This window comes from Schistocerca cancellata, chromosome 7 (assembly GCF_023864275.1).
Source record: "Schistocerca cancellata isolate TAMUIC-IGC-003103 chromosome 7, iqSchCanc2.1, whole genome shotgun sequence".
In the NCBI taxonomy this organism is placed as follows: Eukaryota; Metazoa; Arthropoda; class Insecta; order Orthoptera; family Acrididae; genus Schistocerca; species Schistocerca cancellata.
This window is the reverse complement of record NC_064632.1, coordinates 72,320,989-72,344,085: the sequence shown is the minus strand read 5'-3', so window position 1 is coordinate 72,344,085 and position 23,097 is coordinate 72,320,989. Positions and strand designations below refer to the sequence as shown.

At 42.5% G+C, this 23,097-nt stretch overlaps 1 protein-coding gene across 2 annotated transcripts in view; it reads right to left on the bottom strand.

Annotated features, from left to right (window-relative positions):
* Positions 1–1,789: 1,789 nt before the first annotated feature.
* The window catches only part of LOC126092605 (endoglucanase A-like), a 201,957-nt gene continuing 180,649 nt past the window's right edge, over positions 1,790–23,097 (bottom strand). Inside the window, exons 6-8 of one of the 2 annotated variants that reach the window (XM_049908304.1) lie at positions 13,297–13,461; positions 6,539–6,678; positions 1,790–2,213 (exon numbers count right to left, since the gene is read on the bottom strand). In XM_049908304.1, coding sequence (XP_049764261.1) covers positions 2,000–2,213; positions 6,539–6,678; positions 13,297–13,461 — 519 coding nt within the window. In that variant the 3' untranslated portion in view covers positions 1,790–1,999. The remainder of the gene's footprint in view (positions 2,214–6,538; positions 6,679–13,296; positions 13,462–23,097) is intronic. The other variant, XM_049908303.1, reaches the window with a different exon arrangement.

Below are 23,097 nucleotides of genomic sequence, written 5' to 3'. Positions count from 1 at the left end.
AGAGGTTAGAGAGCGTCAATTTGGGAATGAATGATCCCCAGTGATCAGTAAAGATGTTCAGCCAGTACAGAATGCTCTGAAAGAGTTCGAAAGTGTTTTCCCCGTGTGTGGGCATGGACTTCCGGCCAGTTACTTTTCTCCGCAATTGTCGGTCTAGTTAGTTTGCACATGATCAGTGGGAACAGCCAGCACGACATAGCGTAGATCCATCAGCCAGCTAGAGGTGATGTTTACAGTTCCAGGTACACGTCTTTCTCCTTCCTTTCTTTCTTTACCGTCGCCTTGTCCCACCTCACGTAGGGTCGGCGTTGCTCTTCTGGATCCTTCTCCTCCATAGTACTCTATCCATTGCCTCTTCCTTCCTCCATCCTTTCTCCGTTAGGTCCACGGATATCTTATCCTTCCACCTCATCTTTGGTCTTCCTCTCCTTCTCGCTCCTTCAATCTTTATATCTTCAGCTCTGTTTCCGATATAATCTTCCCCTTTTCTCTGTAAGTGTCCGTACCACCTTCGTCTGCTCTCTTGTATCTTTTTCCCCATGGGTCCCACTATCACAGCTCCTCTAACAAATTCATTTCTAATTCTGTCCTTCCTTGTTATCCCATACATCCACCTCAGCATACTCATTTCCGCCACTTCCGTCTTCCTTTCCTGGGCTACTGTGATTAGCCATGTCTCTGCCCCATATAACATAGCAGGCCTTACCAATGACTTGTACACTTTCCCTTTCAACCCAATGCTCACCTTCTTGTCACTCAACACTCCATTCATTTTCCTCCCGTTGTTCCAACCGCAATTTATTCGGTGATGTATCTCGCTTTTCGGTCCTCCGTCCCTCTGTATGTACGACCCCAGGTATTTAAATTTGCAGACCGATTTCAGCTCACCATCCTGGATCTTGCAAGACCTCATCTGCACATCCTTCAGTGTTAAATATTCTAACTTTGTCCCGCTAATTTTCATCCCTCTTTCTTCTAGTGCCTTCCTCCAATCCTCCAGCTTTTCCTCAAGTCTGTCGATGCAGACTTGAGGAAAAGCTGGAGGATAGGAGGAAGGCACTAGGAGAAAGAGGGATGAGAATTAATTCCAGGTAGACGTATTGGAATCTAATTGGAAGAAATAAATTCCGTTTTTTTCCAATGGAAATCTGTAGTGTGTCTTTTTCTGTGTCTTTTGCTTTTCTGTAGTAAATTATAGATATGTATTTCTAAAATCGGCTCGTGGTGGTGTAGCGAACATTTTCAGTGTACCTTTTCCAAAATAGTACTCAGAACTAGAAGTGTTCAAAATGGTTCAAATGGCTCTGAGCATTATGGGACTTAAATTCTGAGGTAACCAGTCCCCTAGAACTTAGAACTACTTAAACCTAACTAACCTAAGGACATCACACACATCCATGCCCGAGGCAGGATTCGAAGCTGCGACCGTAGCGGTCTCGCGGTTCCGGAATGTAGTGCCTAGAACCGCTAGGCCACCCCGGCCCGCCACTAGAAGTGTCTCTGAACAGCGTTCGATTTCTACAGGACATTTGTTAACAGTATAGTAGTGACAATTTTATCAGTGCCTTTGGCGTCATAGCAGAGCTGTCCATCCTTATTTAGACTGATTTAGCGGTGTGGCGCATCCGATGATTGATCTGGATCCGGCAACAAATGTTTCCCAGTAAATCTGCGGAGCTGCACGTCGCGTAATTTCTCACGCGCCGCAGAGCGCTAAAAATGTGTGGGTCAGGTTGAGGCCGCTGGAGGTGTGATGACGAAGCGAAAGGAGCAGTTCGAATACTTTACGTGAACTGTTGCATACCGCACCTTTATAAGCGCAAAGGAACTTCATGCACAACGGAGTTCCTCCTTGTCTCAGCCACATTCCAAATTGCTCGATGCTGGAATTGGAACTCTCAGGAGGTACGACGAATTGGTTAATACTGACAGAAGTAACAAACACAGTCATGCACTTAGCGTTTTAGTTTATTGTGGGACACCTGTGAGAGGGAATGGTTCAGAGTCCGAGTTGTACGAGCGCCGCCACGACCCCCTGGAATCCGGCGTTGAAGTCGAGCGCGACCTCGTTGTGCTGGTAGTCGGTGCGGTTGTCGTAGTAGGCGTCGTAGGCGTCCGGCCCTCCAACCAGACCGCCGTAGAGCACTTGCGGGTTGGGGTCCAGCGTGCTGAACTGCGTCCAGTCGCACGTCGCGGGCGCTTCGGGGCACGACCTGTCGATACAGAACGGCAGGAAACTGTAACTAGGATACACCAGGCGGCTTAGGAGATTCTGTCAAAGATGCACATTTAAGACACAAAACCACAATATTTTGATGCAGTACTAGATATTTGCACCACTTTCTTTTGACTCAATGCCACAAAAAGGGGCAGGAAAAGGAGGGTGAGAAACATTACCCATTCATGCATCGAGATGCCTTGTATATTGCCATGCGAACATACGAGGGTCACTGCAAAAGAAATGCACCCTATTTTTGTAAAAATACAGTTATCATTCTGCATGTGTGAAAGTATTACAGTGTGTAGATACATCCTTCCGGCTTGTTTTCAAACATGGGATTGATGGCATTTCCAGCAGGATAATAAAAGCTTGTTCCCAAGAAATAAGTGGGAATCTTAGCCACATATGTAATATCTCTCTAAACCAGGGTATTTTCCCAGATAGACTGAAGTATGCCATTGTTATACCACTGCATAAAAAAGGGGATACGTCTGATGTCAAAAACTACCGCCCAATCTCTCTTCTGACTGCCTTATCCAAAATTCTTGAAAAAGTAATGTATTGAAGAGTAGCTTCACACCTTTGTAAAAATAAAGTTTTAACAAAATGTCAGTTTGGATTCCAGAAGGGTTTTTCAACGGAAAATGCTATGTATATACTCTCACTAATGAAATATTAAATTCTCTGAGTTACCGGAAGTCACCCGTTGGGTTTTTTGTGATCTATCAAAGGTTTTGGATTGTATAAATCATGGAATACTTCCAGATAAGCTCAAGTACTGTGGTATGAATGAGACAGTGTTCAAATGGTTTAATTCATACCTAAGTGGAAGAGTGTAGAAAGTTGAAATAAACAGTTCACATAAAATGCAAAAAACAGAGGATTTCTCAAACTGGGTAACAATCAAGAATGGGGTGCCGCAAGGTTCGGTCTTGGGTCCTCTGCTGTTCTTAATATATATTAATGACTTGCCATTCTGTATTCACGAAGATACAAAGCTGGTACTTTTTTGCCGATGATACATGTATAGCTATCACACACAATACACAAGAATTAACTGGTGAAATTGTAAACGATGGTTTTCAGAAAATCATTAAGTGGATCTCTGCAAATGGGCTCTCATTAAACTTCGACAAAACGCAGTATATACAGTTCCACACAGTAAATGGAATGACCCCATTAATAAATATAGACTTCGATCATAAATCGGTAGGTAAGGTAGAATATTCAAAATTTCTAGGTGTATGTATTGATGAGGGGTTGAGCTGGAAAAAACACACTGAGGATCTGCTGAAACGTTTGAGTTCAGCTACTTATGCTATTAGGGTCATTGCAAATTTTGGTGATATACATCTGAGTAAATTAGCTTACCACGCCTATTTTCATTCTCTGCTTTCGTATGGCATCATATTCTGGGGTAACTCATCATTGAATAAAAGAGTGTTCATTGCACAGAAGCGTGTAATCAGAATAATTGCTGGAGCTCATCCAAGATCATACTACAGACACTTATTTAAAGAGCTAGAGATCTTCACTGTAGCCTCGCAATATATATATTCACTTATGAAATTTGTTATTAACAATCCGAATGAATTCAAAAGTAATAGCAGTGTACATGGCTACAACACTAGGAGAAAGGATGATCTTTACTACTCAAGGTTAAATCTAACTTTGGCTCAGAAGTGGGTAAATTATGCCGCCACAAAAGTCTTTGGTCACTTACTTAATAGCATCAAAAGTCTGATAGATAGATATATAGCATTTAAAAGGAAATAAAAAGAATTTCTTAATGGCAACTCCCTCTATTCATTCGATGAGTTTTTGGATATAGTAAGTGGGTAATTTCCCAACTTCCACAAAAAAAAAATTATTGAGTGTCATGTAATATTTTGTCTAATGTAATATCTCGTATAGACACCTTTTATTAACCTGGCAGGTTCCACATCATTACGCAGTGTCGTATTCATGATCTATGGAACAAGTACTAATCTAATATAATCTCTAATATAATCTAATCTAGTTCAACCTGTTCCCGTGTGTGGCGCCGTCACAGCATGTCTTCAAGATCACTGCTACACTTGACGTTCGTCAGAAACAACGTGCTGTCATAGAAATCCTGTGCTGTGAAAACGAGACAGTGGGAAACATCCACAAGAGGTTGAAAAAGGTGTATGGAGATGCCGCTGTCGATCGCAGTACAGTTAGTCGGTGGGCAAGCAGGTTACGTGATGAAAGCGGGCACGGCAATATTGAGGATTCTCCTCGCAGCTGCAGGCCTCGTACTGCACACACTCCAGACAACGTGCAGAGAGTTAGCGAATTGGTGACTGCTGACAGAAGCATCACAGTGAACAAATTGTCACGCTACGATGGGATGGGTGAAGGCAGAGTTTGCAGAATACTGAAAGTGTTGGCGTTAAAAAAGGTTTGTGCCAGGTTGGTTCCCAGGATGATGACAGTGGCTCACAAAGAAACAAGAAAAACGGTATGCAGCGAACTTTTGGAACAGTACGAGAATGGTGGAGATGAATTTCTTGGAATAATTGTGACAGGTGATGAAACAAGGCTCCATCATTTTTCACCAGAGGCAACCAATGGAGTGGCATCATGCAAATTAACCCAAGGAAACAAATTCAAAATCACACATTCTGCTGGGAAAGTTATGGCTACGGTGTTTTTCGATTCCGAAGGACTCTTGCTTGTGAACATCATGCCAAGTGGAACCACCATAAATTATGATTGCATGTGTGACAACACTGGAGAAACTTCAAGCTCTACTGAATCGTGTTCGACCACATCTGCAAAAGCAAGATGTTTTGCAGTAGCACGACAATGCACGGCCACATGTCAGTCAAAAAACCATGGAAGCGACCATAGAACTCGGATGGATAACACTGAAACACCCGCCATACAGTCCTGACCTGGCTGCATGTGACTATCGTCTCTCTGGGAAACAGAAAGACTCTCTTCGTGGAATAAGGTTTGAAGGTGAAGACTCCCTTGTGCACGCTACCATACAGTGGCTCCAACAGGTTGGTCCAGAATTTTACCGTGCGGGTATACAGGCGCTGGTTCCGATATGGCATAAGGCAGTTGAGGGCGATGGAAATTATGTGGAGAAATGAAAATATTGGTCCTAAAGGATGTATCTACACACTGTAAAACTTTCAAACATGTACAGGGTTATTACAAATGACTGAAGCGACTTCACAGCTCTACAATAACTTTATTATTTGAGATATTGTCACACTGCTTTGCACACATATACAAAAACTCAAAAAGTTTTATTATGCATTCACAAATGTTCGATATGTGCCCCTTTAGTGATTCGGCAGACATCAAGCCGATAATCAAGTTCCTCCCACACTCGGCGCAGCATGTCCCCATCAATGAGTTCAAAAGCATCGCTGATGCGAGCTCGCAGTTCTGGCACGTTTCTTGGTAGAGGAGGTTTAAACACTGAATCTTTCACATAACCCCACAGAAAGAAATCGCATGGGGTTAAGTCGGGAGAGCGTGGAGGCCATGACATGAATTGCTGATCATGATCTCCACCACGACCGATCCATCGGTTTTCCAATCTCCTGTTTAAGAAATGCCGAACATCATGATGGAAGTGCGGTGGAGCGCCATCCTGTTGAAAGATGAAGTCGGCGCTGTCGGTCTCCAGTTCTGGCACGAGCCAATTTTCCGCGGGCTACACGTGAAACTTGCCCGCACGCGTTCAACCGTTTCTTCGCTGTCTGCAGGCCGACCCGTTGATTTCCCCTTACAGAGGCATCCAGAAGCTTTAAACTGCGCATACCATCGCCGAATGGAGTTGGCAGTTGGTGGATCTTTGTTGAACTTCGTCCTGAAGTGTCGTTGCACTGTTATGACTGACTGATGTGAGTGCATTTCAATCACGACATACGCTTTCTTGGCTTCTGTCGCCATTTTGTCTCACTGCGCTCTCGAGCGCTCTGACAGCAGAAACCTGAAGTGCGGCTTCAGCCGAACAAAATTTTATGAGTTTTTCTATGTATCTGTAGTATATCGTGACCATATGTCAATGAATGGAGCTACAGTGAATTTATGGAATCGCTTCAATCATTTGTAATAGCCCTGTAGAATAAAAGATGGACTTAAAAAAAAATAGTGTGCATTTCTTTTGGAGTGACCCTCGTAAGTAGATCACCGGCGCTTCGTCTTTACGTTTGCAACGGGAAACTGAAAGTGCTGGTAATGTGGTAGCAGTAAGGCGGCAAAGACTGAGCGCATCCTCTGCATTACGCCGCCTTCCTGCTTGCACACCACTGTAGCTGGCCGACTACTCACGCTGCGCGGTGGTGCGCCCTGAGCGGCGGGTTCTCGCCGAAGCCGACCAGATAGCTGCGACCGGTGTCCCCCAGGATGTAGCCGATCTGCTCCTTGGCCAGCGCCTGGTTCTCCTCCGTGTTGATGCCCAGTGCGGCTGCCTGCGAAGACGCAGAGGACAATCGTATCCGTTGTCAGCCCTGCATTAGCAATCTAATTTGTGTAGTTCTATGTCCGTTAAGCACACACTTTGCAAACTTATTTATAAGATGACGCATTTATTACATTAGGGAATATCAGAAACTAATACTTTTATTACTTAAAGAAATGCATCTAAGAGCAGCATTATCAGATAGATACACTCCTGGAAATTGAAATAAGAACACCGTGAATTCATTGTCCCAGGAAGGGGAAACTTTATTGACATATTCCTGGGGTCAGATACATCACATGATCACACTGACAGAACCACAGGCACATAGACACAGGCAACAGAGCATGCACAATGTCGGCACTAGTACAGTGTATATCCACCTTTCGCAGCAATGCAGGCTGCTATTCTCCCATGGAGACGATCGTAGAGATGCTGGATGTAGTCCTGTGGAACGGCTTGCCAATCCATTTCCACCTGGCGCCTCAGTTGGACCAGCGTTCGTGCTGGATGTGCAGACCGCGTGAGACGACGCTTCATCCAGTCCCAAACATGCTCAATGGGGGACAGATCCGGAGATCTTGCTGGCCAGGGTAGTTGACTTACACCTTCTAGAGCACGTTGGGTGGCACGGGATACATGCGGACGTGCATTGTCCTGTTGGAACAGCAAGTTCCCTTGCCGGTCTAGGAATGGTAGAACGATGGGTTCGATGACGGTTTGGATGTACCGTGCACTATTCAGTGTCCCCTCGACGATCACCAGTAGTGTACGGGCAGTGTAGGAGATCGCTCCCCACACCATGATGCCGGGTGTTGGCCCTGTGTGCCTCGGTCGTATGCAGTTCTGATTGTGGCGCTCACCTACACGGCGCCAAACACGCATACTACCATCATTCGCACCAAGGCAGAAGCGACTCTCATCGCTGAAGACGACACGTCTCCATTCGTCCCTCCATTCACGCCTGTCGCGACACCACTGGAGGCGGGCTGCACGATGTTGGGGCGTGATCGGAAGACGGCCTAACGGTGTGCGGGACCGTAGCCCAGCTTCATGGAGACGGTTGCGAATGGTCCTCGCCGATACCCCAGGAGCAACAGTGTCCCTAATTTGCTGGGAAGTGGCGGTGCGGTCCCCTACGGCACTGCGTAGGATCCTACGGTCTTGGCGTGCATCCGTGCGTCGCTGCGGTCCGGTCCCAGGTCGACGGGCACGTGCACCTTCCGCCGACCACTGGCGACAACATCGATGTACTGTGGAGACCTCACGCCCCACGTGTTGAGCAATTCGGCGGTACGTCCACCCGGCCTCCCGCATGCCCACTATACGCCCTCGCTCAAAGTCCGTCAACTGCACATACGGTTCACGTCCACGCTGTCGCGGCATGCTACCAGTGTTAAAGACTGCGATGGAGCTCCGTATGCCACGGCAAACTGGCTCACACTGACGGCGGCGGTGTACAAATGCTGCGCAGCTAGCGCCATTCGACGGCCAACAACGCGGTTCCCGGTGTGTCCGCTGTGCCGTGCGTGTGATCATTGCTTGTACAGCCCTCTCGCAGTGTCCGGAGCAAGTATGGTGGGTCTGACACACCAGTGTCAATGTGTTCTTTTTTCCATTTCCAGGAGTGTAGATAGATGGATAGATATTCAGCGATCGCAGGCCCTACAGACCACGCGCTGCTTCCACGAACTGCCTCCATTCCTTCCTGTCTTGTGCCCGGTTCCACCAGGTGTCTTCAATTTCCAGGGCTGCTAGGTCCTTCGCCAGGTCGTCCAACCAGCGCTGCCTTGGTCGTCCAGTGGGGCCTTTAGTGTTTGGTTTCCCCGCTAGTGCCATCTTCGCCCGTCTTCCATCTGGCATACGGGCTACATGGCCCACCCATTGCATTCTTTTGCTCTTTATCTTCAGTAGAACAGTTGGTTACCGCATCAGAAGGTATATTTCCTCGTTTTTTCTCCTCCTCCATTCTCCATTATCTAAAACTGGTCCCCATATCGCCCTCATTACTCTTCTTTTAAATATTAATAGTTTTTCCCTTTCTCGCTTAGTCACGCTCCATGTTTCTGAACCTGCTGGGCATATCACTGTGCTGTAGATTTTCATCTTAGTGTTCACTGAGATCGATTTAGAGCCAAGCGTTTCATTGAGGGTATGCATGCATTTCGTTCCCACTGCTATTCTTTCCTTGATGTCCATTATTATGTTGTTGTCCGTGGTAAACCACGATCCCAAGTATCTGAACTGGTCTACTCTCTTGAACCTCTTGCCATCTGTCTCAAGAAATTCTATCTGCTCTTGTCTTCTTCCTAATTGCATCAACTCTGTTTTGTCATGATTCACTTTGAGCCCTACCTTCTGTGCGTAATTGTCCATTTTCTGGTACATTCCTTTCAACTCGTGCTCGGATTCACTTAATAGTACTATGTCATCTGCATATGCGAGACAACTGAGGTTACTGTCCATCTCTACTCCAGCCCACTCCTGTTGCCTACCCTCTTTTATTACTTTCTCTAAGATGACATTGAACAGAACACATGAGAGAGCATCCCCTTGTCTGAGGCCTGTCTCAATCTCGAATGTTTCTGATGTGGCTCATCGGAAACGTACTGCTGCCTTTGACCCTTCCATACAAGCTTGCACCGTTCTCACTAGCTTCTCAGGGATTCTGAAGTCCCGCATTGCACTGTATGGGTTATTCCTGTGGATGCTGTCGTATGCACGTTGAAAATCGACGAACAGACTCTAGATATCTTTATCATATTCCCAATGTCTTTCAGACAGTTGCCCTAGTGTGGAAATGTGACCTATCGTCGGTCGGTTTGGTCGAAAGCCAGCTTGGTACTCCTGCATGTTGTTCTCTATGAATGGTTGCAATTTTCTGAGGCTAATGATGGACAGCACCTTACACGTTACATTCAACAAGCTGATTCCTCTGTAGTTACTGCATTCCATTTTGCTTCCCTTCTTGTATATTGAGCATATTATAGCCAATTTCCATTCTTCTGGCAGTGTCTCCTTCTCCCATACCAATCGATGGTTATTTCACTTGCAGGAATGCAACTAATTTATATCACAACTTCTTCAACTCCCAAACTTTTACCTAATTTTCACTATGGTTATTTTTTTAAAATAATCTATTCCTAAAAAATTAGTATCTTCTCATCATACACTACGATTAAATGGAAAGGAATAATATGCCCTGTGTATCAATACTTATTTCAAAGTGACTGTTCTACGTGTTACTTTACTTGAGTGAAATGAAATACTGACTCGTTGAAAGCCTCCTACTTCCTTATTTGAACTAAGCTGAGTAAACAACTAGAATTACGGAAGAGAAAATGAGCACAAAATATTACTTTTTTTATACAACTTTTTTTCCATGAAATAAAAGTTAAAGTGATCTGACTTATTTGATTGACGAAGCAGGAAAAACCATAGCGACACGAGTAATTTAATGAAAAAGGGATTAGAACATGTATTAACATGAAAGCAACATTACGATCAGCACATTCCAGTCTCCTAATAGGACCAGCAAGTACTTTGTTACCTTTGTAACAGAGGATGTAAAACGTCACTTTGTGTGGTCCAACACCTATTCACAATTAACATCTAGTACAATAATCAGTCTGAAGATATTCAAGATCAGCAGGAAGACTCGAGCTTCTCTGCAACATACTTGCTGTGAAATGCATGCGAACAATTTGGAAATACTTCTCCTGTTAGCTTAACCGAAAAACGGTTCTGCTGGAAACAGAACGTGGCTAGTGAAAGGCTCTAGCTTCAGTCAATGCATTTAACCTTGATCAGAAAGACAGTACATTTATAAAGCTAAAACGCTGCGAATGAAATGTTACGTCAGCGAGTCCATACAAGCCACGATCATCGTAATCGTCTCGCGGTTGCAACGTAGAAAATGGTAATCGAAATTAAACATCAGAGTCATCGAATTAAGGCAGACAGCTTCCCGGTAACGCATCTGGTCCCAACACTCCAGTAAACACAAGTATTCTCTGTCTGGCCGTCTACTCGGGCATGCTGCTCAAACTGCGATAGTGACACCGGATTGGTCAGCTTCTCCTCCAAGGTATAGTGCACAGATGTACATCTGCTGTGCAGCCAAAAACTGTAACATTCGTGACACACTAAAACTATGCGTAGTGTATCTTTGCGCCTCGCCAGCAACTAATACCACACAGTAAAGATAAATTATTGAAAGAGGTTTTCTAATGGACGTCTTTCATGGTGAACGATTGCTAAGTTGCATTACTATACTTCTCTCCCAGGTGGATCAGGCCAGTACGTGACACTAAGGACTCGTGGCATCCATGGAAACACCATGAGTACCTTCTGCATGTCCACAACTTCACAGAATTTGTGGAAGCAATAGCACCAATGATGCGGTGCATGGCCATCACTTACGAACATACCCCAAGACTTGAGCCACCTCCCAGAAGGAACTAGAGAGAATCACATCACTTCTCTCAGCAAAAGTTGATCATTTCTTTCTGATCTTTCCCAGCATTCTCAAATATTGGCCCTGAACTTGTTCTTACATTTTATGGCCACTTTGGGTTCCTTGCTTCACTGACAATACATCTTAAAAACGTTTGTTGATCTTTCATGACATCCTATGCTAAGAGAAAGCATACTTGATAAAATTCATCATCCTGAAAGACTTCTAAAATAGTGCTTAGTTTCCCGATGCCCGAGAAGCCTGGAAGGTATCGTGCACTCTTACCTTCACCGTGCATTTTTACTGCAGACGTCGTGATCAGACAAGTAGAGTCTTTTCTGCGTGTACAATGGAATGGGGCTTGGCTGGAGCGTCATTGTCCATTTACATGAGTTATCTCCATATGTTTCCAGATCTCCCTTGTGCGAGTCACAAGACAATACACGGTATAGATCACAGTGTGAATCAATAGGAGATCAATAAATCTTCTGAGGGCATCTGTTGCGGTTATTTATTTAGTCAAACAATACAATGCGTCTGGCTGGTATAGGTACAAACGATAGGGACAAGTCAATGCTAATGAAACAATAACATAAGCTTTAAAAAATGTCTGGAATGCAATGTTCTCACCGAACATGCCAGTGTCACAACACTGTTAATGTCGAAGGCTTCGTTTATTTTAAATCACAGCACGTAACACCATATAGATTACTAAGCGATAAACTCTCGATGGATTTTATTATCCTTCTGTATGTTGAGGTGTTTCCCAATCAAATCGCTGAAGCGTAGCCTTCATCCAATTGGCAGTGTGAGGGCAGGCGTTATCGCGCAACAGGATGATCCTGTCCAAGAGCATTCCAACAGCTCGAAAGCAAAAATCAAAACCAACAGTGGAAACATCCCACACCTTCCAGCCAAATAAACCCCAAATTCTTCACACAAGTTCCAGTAAGGTCACGATGACCCCCTTCTTCGACTGCAGAGCCACTCTGTTTGGTTAGTTGCACGAGCGAGGAATCAGAATGAATGTGCAACACTTCTAAGACACTTTGCAGAAACTGCAACGCGCCAGAAAGTCAAAACGCCAACGAGTGGTGTCAGACGTATGATACCGTTGCACAATAATGCCCACCTGCACATTGCTAATCAGACGAAGGCTGCGTTTCAGCAATCTGGTTGGGAAACACTGCAACATCCTTTTGTTCAATACACATCTTTCTCTGTGTGATTTGGCGACATGAAGAAAGACAAGCGTGGACATCGGTTTCAGTCGGACGAGCAAGTGCGAGAGTGGGTGAGGCTGTGGATCCTTCAATGGCCGGCCGCTTTTTATAAAACTGGAATTGATCGTCTCGGCTCCCAGTGGGATAAATGTCTTAACATGCGCGGTGATTATTTTGAAAGGCGAATTTCGGTTTTAAATTGACTGTCTCTTATTTGTTTATCAGGATTATCTACTTATTTCATTGTCCACCAGTCGCCGTCTTAGTTTTTACCTGCAATAGTAAAACTACCTTTATATTACAGGAAGCAGACATGCCTTGCACAGATTATTGCAAATAGAGACTACTGACTGTAGATTCACCAGCTGCGGCATAGTCGCGTATACGAACAGTGATCCAATACTGTCAAATGTTTTTTATTCTAATCTTTGATCACAATAGCAATTCTTTTGACGATGACCGGTTTCAGTCCGAAATGACCATCCTCAGATCTACAATACACAAATATATACACCTAGTGAGCAGTGTATCTTTCAACACAATACAGCAATACGTATCACAATATACTATACATAACTAGGGAAATGTACACATAAAATACGGTGAAATACGGTAAAATGTCTCTATACAGTAGCGACATCTAGGTAGGATGTAGGCAAACAGATTTCTGGCAGCTACTGTACTTCAGTAGCCAGTTGCAATAATGACTGTGTGAACGATGTGGCCTATTCTACACCTTATTTTTGATCTATGTGACGATGCTGTGCTGACTATATTTATATGTTTTGACGATGCCATTATGGCCTTATCGCTTTAGGATGATATTATCAACGGGTAAACAAAGTGAGTGCTAACGTATTGTATAATATTCATGAATTCTTATCCCTGAAACGACAGTCATGTTAGTTCTGGACGAAGCCGTTCTACAGATTATTTCCAACAGACTTACCTTGAGACAGGTCAAGGCGACGTTGGCTGCTAGCCGGAGATTCCCCCAGTCGGAGAGGTAGAGCAGTCTCAGGGGAGTCCGCTGCTGCTGGTGCACCATGTACGTGCAGTGGTTGGTCAGAAGAGTGATGAACTGCTCGTCACCGGTTATGTCCGCCAGGAGCGCCTGCAGCCCAGGCAATTATGTTACCCACAAACCAATCAAAAAGTCTCCCAAATCTCCTGCTTCAATTTGACCGAAGAACATTAATCCTTCTGTTAACCCATTCATTAACGATAAGCTCTTTGAAGTCTGTTGTGAAATTTTGATTCTCCTTCAGTTCCGTAAAACCAAAAATTGTTTGACTTTGTGAAATAGTGAGTCAATTATTATAACTCTTTTTTTTTAAGAAAAGAGTTATTCAGTCTTTCAACCCTTTCTTGATATTTTAGCTGTACAATGAAATTTGCCATCAGTACTTGCTATACAGGGTGAGTCACCTAACGTTACCGCTGGATATATTTCGTAAACCACATCAAATACTGACGAATCGATTCCATAGACCGAACGTGAGGAGAGGGGCTAGTGTAATTGGTTAATACAAACCATAAAAAAATGCACGGAAGTATGTTTTTTAACACAAACCTACGTTTTTTTAAATGGAACCCCGTTAGTTTTGTTAGCACATCTGAACATATAAACAAATACGTAATCAGTGCCGTTTGTTGCATTGTAAAATGTTAATTACATCCTGAGATATTGTAACCTGAAGTTGACGCTTGAGTACCACTCCTCCGCTGTTCGATCGTGTGTATCGGAGAGCACCGAATTACGTAGGGATCCAAAGGGAACGGTGATGGACCTTAGGTACAGAAGAGACTGGAACAGCACATTACGTCCACAAGCTAACACCTTTTTATTGGTCTTTTTCACTGACGCACGTGTACATTACCATGAGGGGTGAGGTACACGTACACACATGGTTTCCGTTTTCAATTACGAAGTGGAATAGAGTGTGTCCCGACATGTCAGGCCAATAGATGTTCAATGTGGTGGCCATCATTTGCTGCACACAATTGCAATCTCTGGCGTAATGAATCTCGTACACGCAGCAGTACTTCTGGTGTAATGTCGCCGCAGGCTGCCACAATACGTTGTTTCATACCCTCTGGGGTTCTAGGCACATCACGGTACACATTCTCCTTTAACATACCCCACAAAATTAAGTCCAGAGGTGTAAGATCAGTAGAACGGGCTGGCCAATTTATGCGTCCTCCATGTCCTATGAAACGCCCGTCGAACGTGTACCTCACCCCTCATGGTAATGTACATGTGCGCCAGTGAAAAAGACCAATAAAAAGGTGTTAGCATTTGGACGTAATGTGCTGTTCCAGTCTCTTCTGTACCTAAGGTCCATCACCGTTCCCTTTAGATCCCTACGTAATTCGGTGCTCTCCGATACACACGATCGAACAGCGGAGGAGTGGTACTCAAGCGTCAACTTTAGGTTACAATATCTCCGGATGTAATTAACATTTTACGATGCAACAAACGGCACTGATTACGTATTTGTTCATATGTTCAAATGTGCTAACAAAACTAACGGGGTTCCATTTAAAAAAAACGTAGCTTTGTGTTAAAAAACATACTTCTGTGCATTTTTTTATGGTTTGTATTAACCAATTACACTAGCCCCTCTCCTCACGTTCGATCTGTGGAATACATTCGTCAGTATTTGATGTGGTTTACGAAATATATCCAGCGGTAATGTTAGGTGATTCACCCTGTATACGCAACTTGTTAAGTATTTTCAGAATGGAGGTAGAGTACTATAAAGAATGCTACATACAAATCCTCATCAAAGATGAAACAGAAGAAATGCTTATCAAATACAGCTCAAGAAGAAGGGAAAGCAGAATGGTGGAAGGAGTAAATAGAGGGTCTATACAAGGGCGAAGTACTTGAGGACAATGTTATGGAAATGGAAAAGGATATAGATAAAGATGAAATGGGAGATACGATACTGCGTGAAGAGTTTGACAGAGCACTGAAAAACCTGAGTCGAAACAAGGCCCTGGGAGTAGACAACATTGCATTAGAACTACTGACAGCCATGGGAGAGCCAGGCGTGACGAAACTCTACCATCTGGTGAGCAAGATGTATGAGACAGGCGAAATACCTGCAGACTTCAAGAAGAGTATAATAATTCCAATCCCAAAGAATGCAGGTGGTGACAGATGTGAAAATTACCGAACTATCAGTTTAATAAATCACGGCTGCAAAATACTAACGCGAATTCTTTACAAACAAATGGTAAAACTGGATGAAGCCGATGTCGGGGAAGATCACTTTGGATTCCGTAGAAATGTTGGAACACGTGAGGCAATACTGAACCTACGACTTGTCTTAGAACATAGATTGAAGAAAGGCAAACCTACGTTTCTGGCATTTGTAGCCTTAGAGAATGCTTTGACATTGTTGACTGCAATACTCTCTTCCAAATTCTGAAGGTGGGAGGGGTAAAATACAGGGAGCGAAAGGCTATTTTCAATTTGTACCAGAAAACCAAATGGCAGTTATAAGAGTCATGAACATTAAAGGGAAGCAGTGGTTGGGAAGGGTGTGAGACAGGGTTGCAGCCTCTCCCCGATGTTGTTCAATCTGTATATTGAGCAAGCAGTGAAGGAAACAAAAGAAAAATTTGGGGTAGGTATTAGGATAAATAAATTAAAATAAAATAAATTAATTAAAATAAAAACTTTGAGGTTCGCCGATGACACAGTAATTTTGTCAGAGATAGCAAAGGACTTGGAAGAGCTGTTGAACGGAATGGACAGTGTCTTCAAAGGAGGATATAAGATGAACGTAAACAAAAACAAAACGAGGATAATGGAATATAGTCAAATTAAGTCAGGTGATGCTGAGGGAATTAGATTAGGAAATGAGACACTTAAAGTGATAAAGGAGTTTTGCTATTTGGGAAGCAAAATAACAGATGACGGTCGAAGTAGAGAGGATATAAAATGTAGATTGGCAATGGCAAGGAAAGCGTTTCTGAAGAAGAGAAATTTGTTAACATCGAGTCTAGATTTAAGCGTCAGGATGTTGTTTATGAAAGTATTTGTGTGGAGTGTAGCCATGTATGGAAGTGAAACATGGACGATAAATAGTTTGGACAAGAAGAGAATAGAAGCTTTCGAAGTGTGGTGCTACAGAAGAATGCTTAAGATTAGATGGGTAGACCACATAACTAAGGAGGAGGTATTGAATAGAATTGGGGAGAAGAGGAGTTTGTGGCACAACTTGACTAGAAGAAGGGATCGGTTGGTAGGACGTGTTCTAAGGCATCAAGGGATCACCAATTTAGTATTGGAGGGCAGCGTGGAGGGTAAAAATCGTAGAGGGAGACCAAGAGATGAATACACTAAACAGATTCAGAAGGATGTATGTTGCAGTAGGTACTGGAAGATGAAGAAGCTTGCACAGGATAGAGTATCATGGAGAGCTGCATCAAACCAGTCTCAGGACTGAAGACCACAACACAACAACAGCTCAAGAGTACAACTTTCCAAATCAATTGAGGTCTAATTGTAGAGGGGTCTAATTGTATAGGTGATATTCAAACAAGTTTCCAATTGTTACTGAAATATTATCCCAAATCTATTTTTTTAACTTTATCACCAATGACAGTTTCGTCAAGTGAGCTACTTTATTATCCGTGACTATTTCTAGGAATAGGCCCACCTCCAGACGACGACACACTATCTTGTCTAATTTCACATGCTTCTCAGGGAACAGAGCAGCATATTTGTAAGAATTCATTTTATGGTATGTCGTACGGTACCAGTACATAATTCATTAATAGGGAAATATTGTGGTAAGGCTTAACTATGATGAATATTTAATGCATTTATAGACGTTGGACAAAAATATGGAAACATCGTCGAAACTGCCTGCTTGAACTTGAATGCAGATGCTGGCCAAACCTGATGTTACGCTATCGTATTTGACTAGGAGCGGCAGCTGTGCAGTGTCCTCAGTACATTGCAAATATCAGTCGTGTTCTGTGTAGCCGTGATTGATTTATGCCGCAGCTAAGTGAATTCGAAGGTGGGCAAATTATTGGTGTTCGTATGGTGCGTACTTTCGTAATGAAGGTAGTAGAAGTGTTTTGTGTTTCAAGAGGCACCGTATCGAAGATCAAACCGCATACAGGGAAGCGGATAAACATCGTCCGCTAAGTCACAACGTGGACGAAAACATGCGCTGAGTGCCCATGGCGCACCTTTACTAAATACGGTTGTGATGAAAAATAAAAAGACGACACAGCTTCACCGCAAAACTGAACGCCACTTTCGAGGAAAATTTCAGCACCAAGAGAACTCCATAAGCTGGAAATTGCAGGAAAACCTGGCGCCGAAGCCATAAAACCTGGACTGTGCACCAATGGAAGGAAGTCATTTGGCGACATGAATCTTGTTTTATACTGTTCCCAATTTCCTTTCCAGTTCATGTCTCTAGAGTGAAACACGACGGGGATTCTGTGATGATTTGAGCAGCCATAACTTTATATTCCATGGGTCTCATGGGTATTCTGCAAGACTGCGTTACTGTCGAGGATTATTTGACCATTTTGGCTGTACCTCCCATGGTATAATGTTTGTTTCCTAATGACAGTGCTGCGTTCCAAGACGACAGGGCCGCTGTTCACGCGGCTCACTTTGTCCAGGACTGGTCTTGTGAGCACGAGGATGAAATGTCCTACCTCACCTGGCCACAAGTCACCAGACATCAATGTTCTGAATCTTTGTGTTCTACTTTGGAGAGAAAGTTGCGTAGTCGCTACCTCCACAGTTACCTGAACTTACCACTGTTTTGAAGAAACCATAAAGAACATGTCTTTACCCATTCCGAGACGATTGGAATCTGTTTCAAATGTCAGGTTTTCCCACAACTTATTACGTGAGGGAATGTGTTATTTTTGTGATGTTTCCGTATTTTTGCCCGCCCCCTTATGTACCGTATCTGATATACCTTCCAATTGGAGATGGTTAACACCACGTTTTCATGTTAGGTAAGTGGATATAGCATCATCTTGAATTTTAACTTTACAATGTCCTTTAAAAAGATGATCACTTTTGTAGATTTTTATCCTCAGTATCATTAGTTTTAATATGAAGTATGTTTTCCATGTACAAGTTAACATCAGAAGGACGAAGAAATGTTTTGAGCTATGTATTTTCTTACTACATGTTCAATTTAGGGGACTGAGGCACCGCTTTATAGTGCTTTTAGGTGACAGAAGAGGTGAGTTAAGTATCCCGAAATCCTTTGCTTGTGAGTAAGTAAATTTTCAATAAATATAACTGTATGCTCAATCAAACTGAATGAACAGAAGTTAAATATTTTTGTGTACATACTCAAGAACTTCAGATTGTCAGGAGTGGTATGACACTCAGTATATTCCATAAACATTGAGCAATACTCGATTTTCCCCTTTCCCACACTGTCACCGGTCAACTCTGCCGATGGATACATTAAAGACGGGATGTTATCAATTTGAGACATTTCTTCCGTATAGTAAGAACAACAACTGTATTTTACCTTCATCTTGAATGGCTTCCTAGCAGATCTCAGGATGCCTATTGGATGCTGCGACATTTCTAAGGCATATCTTCGGTTTACTGTTCCAAATGGTTCAAATGGCTCTAAGCACTATGGGACTTAACATCTGAGGTCATCAGTCCCCTCGACTTAGAATTACTTAAACATAAATAACCTAAGGACATCACACACATCCATGCCCGAGGCAGGATTCAAACCTGTGACAGTAGCAGCAGTGCGGTTCCGGGCTGAAGCGCCTAGAACCACTCGGTCACAGCGGCCGGCTACTGTTCCATGTTCGATCGCATCAGCCTTTCACAAACTTACCTTCACGGCATATATTAACCTACATCTTGCACACATCCTGGAACAGATTGGCACACTCGGCAAAGCAATGATTCAATTGCCGGTCTGAAATTCCGATAATAGCTACGTATCTCAGACCTTTCATAAAATATGGCCTCTTCGCTCTGAAACTTTTATTTCTTTTCATGTCGTCATAAAAGCTATATCTTTTATCCGTAAATTCCCAGGTAGCGCAGAGGAGAAGACTAACATCAAAGAGTTTTGTTATCTGTTCCAGGTGTTCTCTGTTAAAAATACAAAAAGCCTTTCATTAAAGGTCTCTTTAAATTTCGTAGTACACTCGGGAGGTGTTCCTTAGATACCGGAACTGGTCTTGACGCTGCTTTGCATAGCGCGCTCAAAAGTCTGGCTCCAATGTAACGTCTTATTAGTTCATTACGTTACGAAAGAAAACGTCTTTCTTAAAGGAGATATAAGGTGAATGTTCCTCTCTCCTTTCTCTTTTCTTCTCTCACTTAACATCTTGTAGTCCTCATTTTCAAGATATTTTGTTCCAATATATATCTCTGTATAACTGTTCCTCACAATTTCGTCGATTATCGCTTCCCTATTCTGTGTAATGCGTCTTCTTTTGATGATTTCTTCATTTTAACTTTTTCTGTTATTGCTTAGTTTCCAGTTCTTCATTGGCATTCACTCTTTTTCTCTAAGTGCTGCAGATGTACAGTTTCGAAACGTCCACTCGATTTAGCACAACGCTGAGACAACACTTCGCTTTAAAATGGCGATAAAAATTTCCATGTAAAATAATTTCTTGAATGAGAAAGTTTTTTCCTGTTCCAGACGTTCAATCTAATTCAGTGTTACCGGCATTGGTTTCCTTGGAGAGGAAAACTGAATCCACTGGTTTTCCAAACCCACATTGTCCTTTGGTTTTCTTTTCGAACTGAATTCCTCTTCATTATGAGTCAGTCCATAGATTCTGGACGTCTCGTTTCTTCCAACTACGGATTTTTAAAGCAGTAATAACTGTCTTAACAGAAGAACACTCCAGATCGCAGTACTTTTTTATTTTTAATATCGGTAAACGCTTTCGGTTTATATGACCATCTTCAGACCGGAGGCTCTGATGAGTGAGTAACCGATACTCACAACAGTTCCGTGTTCCAACTCCTCACATCACCTGAGCCTCTGGTCTGAAAACGGTCCTATAGACCGAAACGGTTTACCGAAATTAAAAATAAATAATTTATTGAAATTAGTGCTTTTTTTGTTAAATCTCTAATTTACTATCGCCCAGGTGTCTAAACGACTTCTAAATTTATAGTGATAACTGTCCAGACGTTTTACCTACCTTCATTGAACTTTTTGTATATTTTTGTGACAGAAATCGCTAGGAACTTTATGGTTTCCGCCGTTCGAGTATGTTTCTCGGGTGTCGATTCCACTTTAAACTCCAACAGATGATCCATCTTGTCTGTCAAAAGCAATGGTGACTTAGAAGATTGCCGACTGCTACGTACAAATGCTTTATAGGCAACAGTTGGTGCGTCTTACATGTGATCTGAAGTCGGTCATGCCACCAATCTCAGCCGATAGTGAAAAGAACTCTAGCAACTATTAAAAATTAAGAATTCATAATTATCAATCATTTCTAGAACAAGGGAAAATTTGGTAAAAGTGCACATCGGAAATTGACACATGAGAAAGTACACAATAGCAAAAGCACTAACGTTCCGACAAACACAGGTCCGCAAATGGGCTGTTTCTGGCATATTTGTTGGATTATCGTTAACAGCCACCTTTGAGGACGAAACATACGTTTGAAATGTAACTCTTCGATTAAGTTCCTGTCTAATGGTGATAAAACTGAATCCATTGCCTACCTTAATAAGGAATGCCTTATTAACTCGTGGCATTACATGGTACAGTCAAGGGGGTTGGCGGAAGGAAGTGTTAACAAGCAAGAGCGAATTTTGAGTACATTCGTGCTATATGTTCGTATAAATTCAAAGAAAAGTATGTGTATACAATAAGACAAAACGACTTATTTAGGAAGCAGTTCTATTGGCACACGTTATAATGAACTAGCATCACCTGGAACTTTTGTTCAAATAGTGAAATGTTCGATACTATCTAAATTTTAGCCTTACTTAAATTGATTTATTACGTAAATTATTTATTTCTTATCTATGAAAGCTTATAAGGTTTCCTAATTGACAAATACAACTTATTCGTAAATATATTTTTCTACGTGTATTTCGATTTGTCATTAGGTATCAATCTTACACTATGAAAATTGGTGGTCACAGTTATTAACTTAAATGATCTGGAAACAAGTTTACATTTAAAACAATATTTTTAGTCTTCATTTTTATACAGAAAAAACTTCTGTCTTCGTTTATAGCTTTTCTAATTACTGAGAAAGAAATCGATCTCATAGACAAACTAGAAATTATTATTTTTCACGTTTTCAGAATCTGTGATCTCTGTCTGGAAACATTACGCCTATGAACCTTTACTTTACTAATTATTATCCAACAATTGCATTTAAGCCAAAACTGACAAATGACTTCTGTAACAAAAGTTAATCAATTATTAATTTGATGTACTACTGGTTCTAGATTGTTCTAGACGGCTTTAGACAGGTTTAGATGATCTAACATGGCAGAGCTTTCTGACAGTACTCAAGTTCTTTGTATGGTGGGAGTCAGTTCTCTGATGTATTTTGGAAGAAGTGTTTCTTTTATATGATTACAAGTTGTGTTTCAAGAAAACAGCAATAAAAGAAGATGGAGAACAGCAACATTACGTTTTCACGTCTCTCACTAAGACGAATTTAGAACCAGATCTTCTTGTACGTTAGGATGAAACGAAGGAAGGAAGACACCCTAACGCTGCAAGATAAGTTAAACTTTTCTTCAAATATGATGTTTATTGTCTTATAAACTATTCTGTACGTAACCAAACCTAAAATAGGTAAAACAGTAAGTCATTAATACGTAAGTATGTACTTCCAGCGTCTGTCAGTATGAGTGAGTTAATAACGAAAGTGCGTCAAAGCGTGGAATTACTTTTTAGCAGCATATGGTGCATTCGAATGTACAACAGATAATGTGATGAAATCCTCACCAGATTGAGGGCCGTCTATATCGTCCGCCGACTTTCCCTATATAAAGTACACAGGTCTTACACGCGTCGTTCTTTCATTTAGATGCAGCACAGGACTAGACGCTGTGGTGAGTTAGGAATTGTTTTAAACACCCCCAGATCATTTCGTAAAGCTTGACAAAACTGTAACGTTCGCATCTTCAATTGTTCAAATGTATCAACGACAATGTTCTACTCTTTACTTTCGACATGATTACTTGCAGAAGCATCAAGAGGCTTGAAGTCAGGTGATCTTAGAGGCAAAAGTACGTGTGTTGCTGGACCTATTCGTATGGGACCATACTGGCAAAACCAGAGCCAAATTACGAGGTGCATTCAAGTTCTAAGGCCTCCGATTTTTTTTTCTCCAGACTGGAAAGAGATAGAAACATACGCATTGTTTTAAAATGAGGCCGCGTTCATTGTCAATACGTTCCAGAGATGGCAGCACCATACGGCAGATGGAATTTTACCGCCAGCGGCGAGAAGGAGAACTGTTTTAAATACTTAAAATGGCGACGTTTTCCTTACTTGAACAGCGTGCAATCATTCGTTTTCTGAATTTGCGTGGTGTGAAACCAATTGAAATTCATCGACAGTTGAAGGAGACATGTGGTGATGGAGTTATGGATTTGTCGAAAGTGCGTTCGTGGGTGCGACAGTTTAATGAAGGCAGGACATCATGTGACAATAAACCGAAACAACCTCGCGCTCGCACAAGCCGGCCTGACGACATGATCGAGAAAGTGGAGAGAATTGTT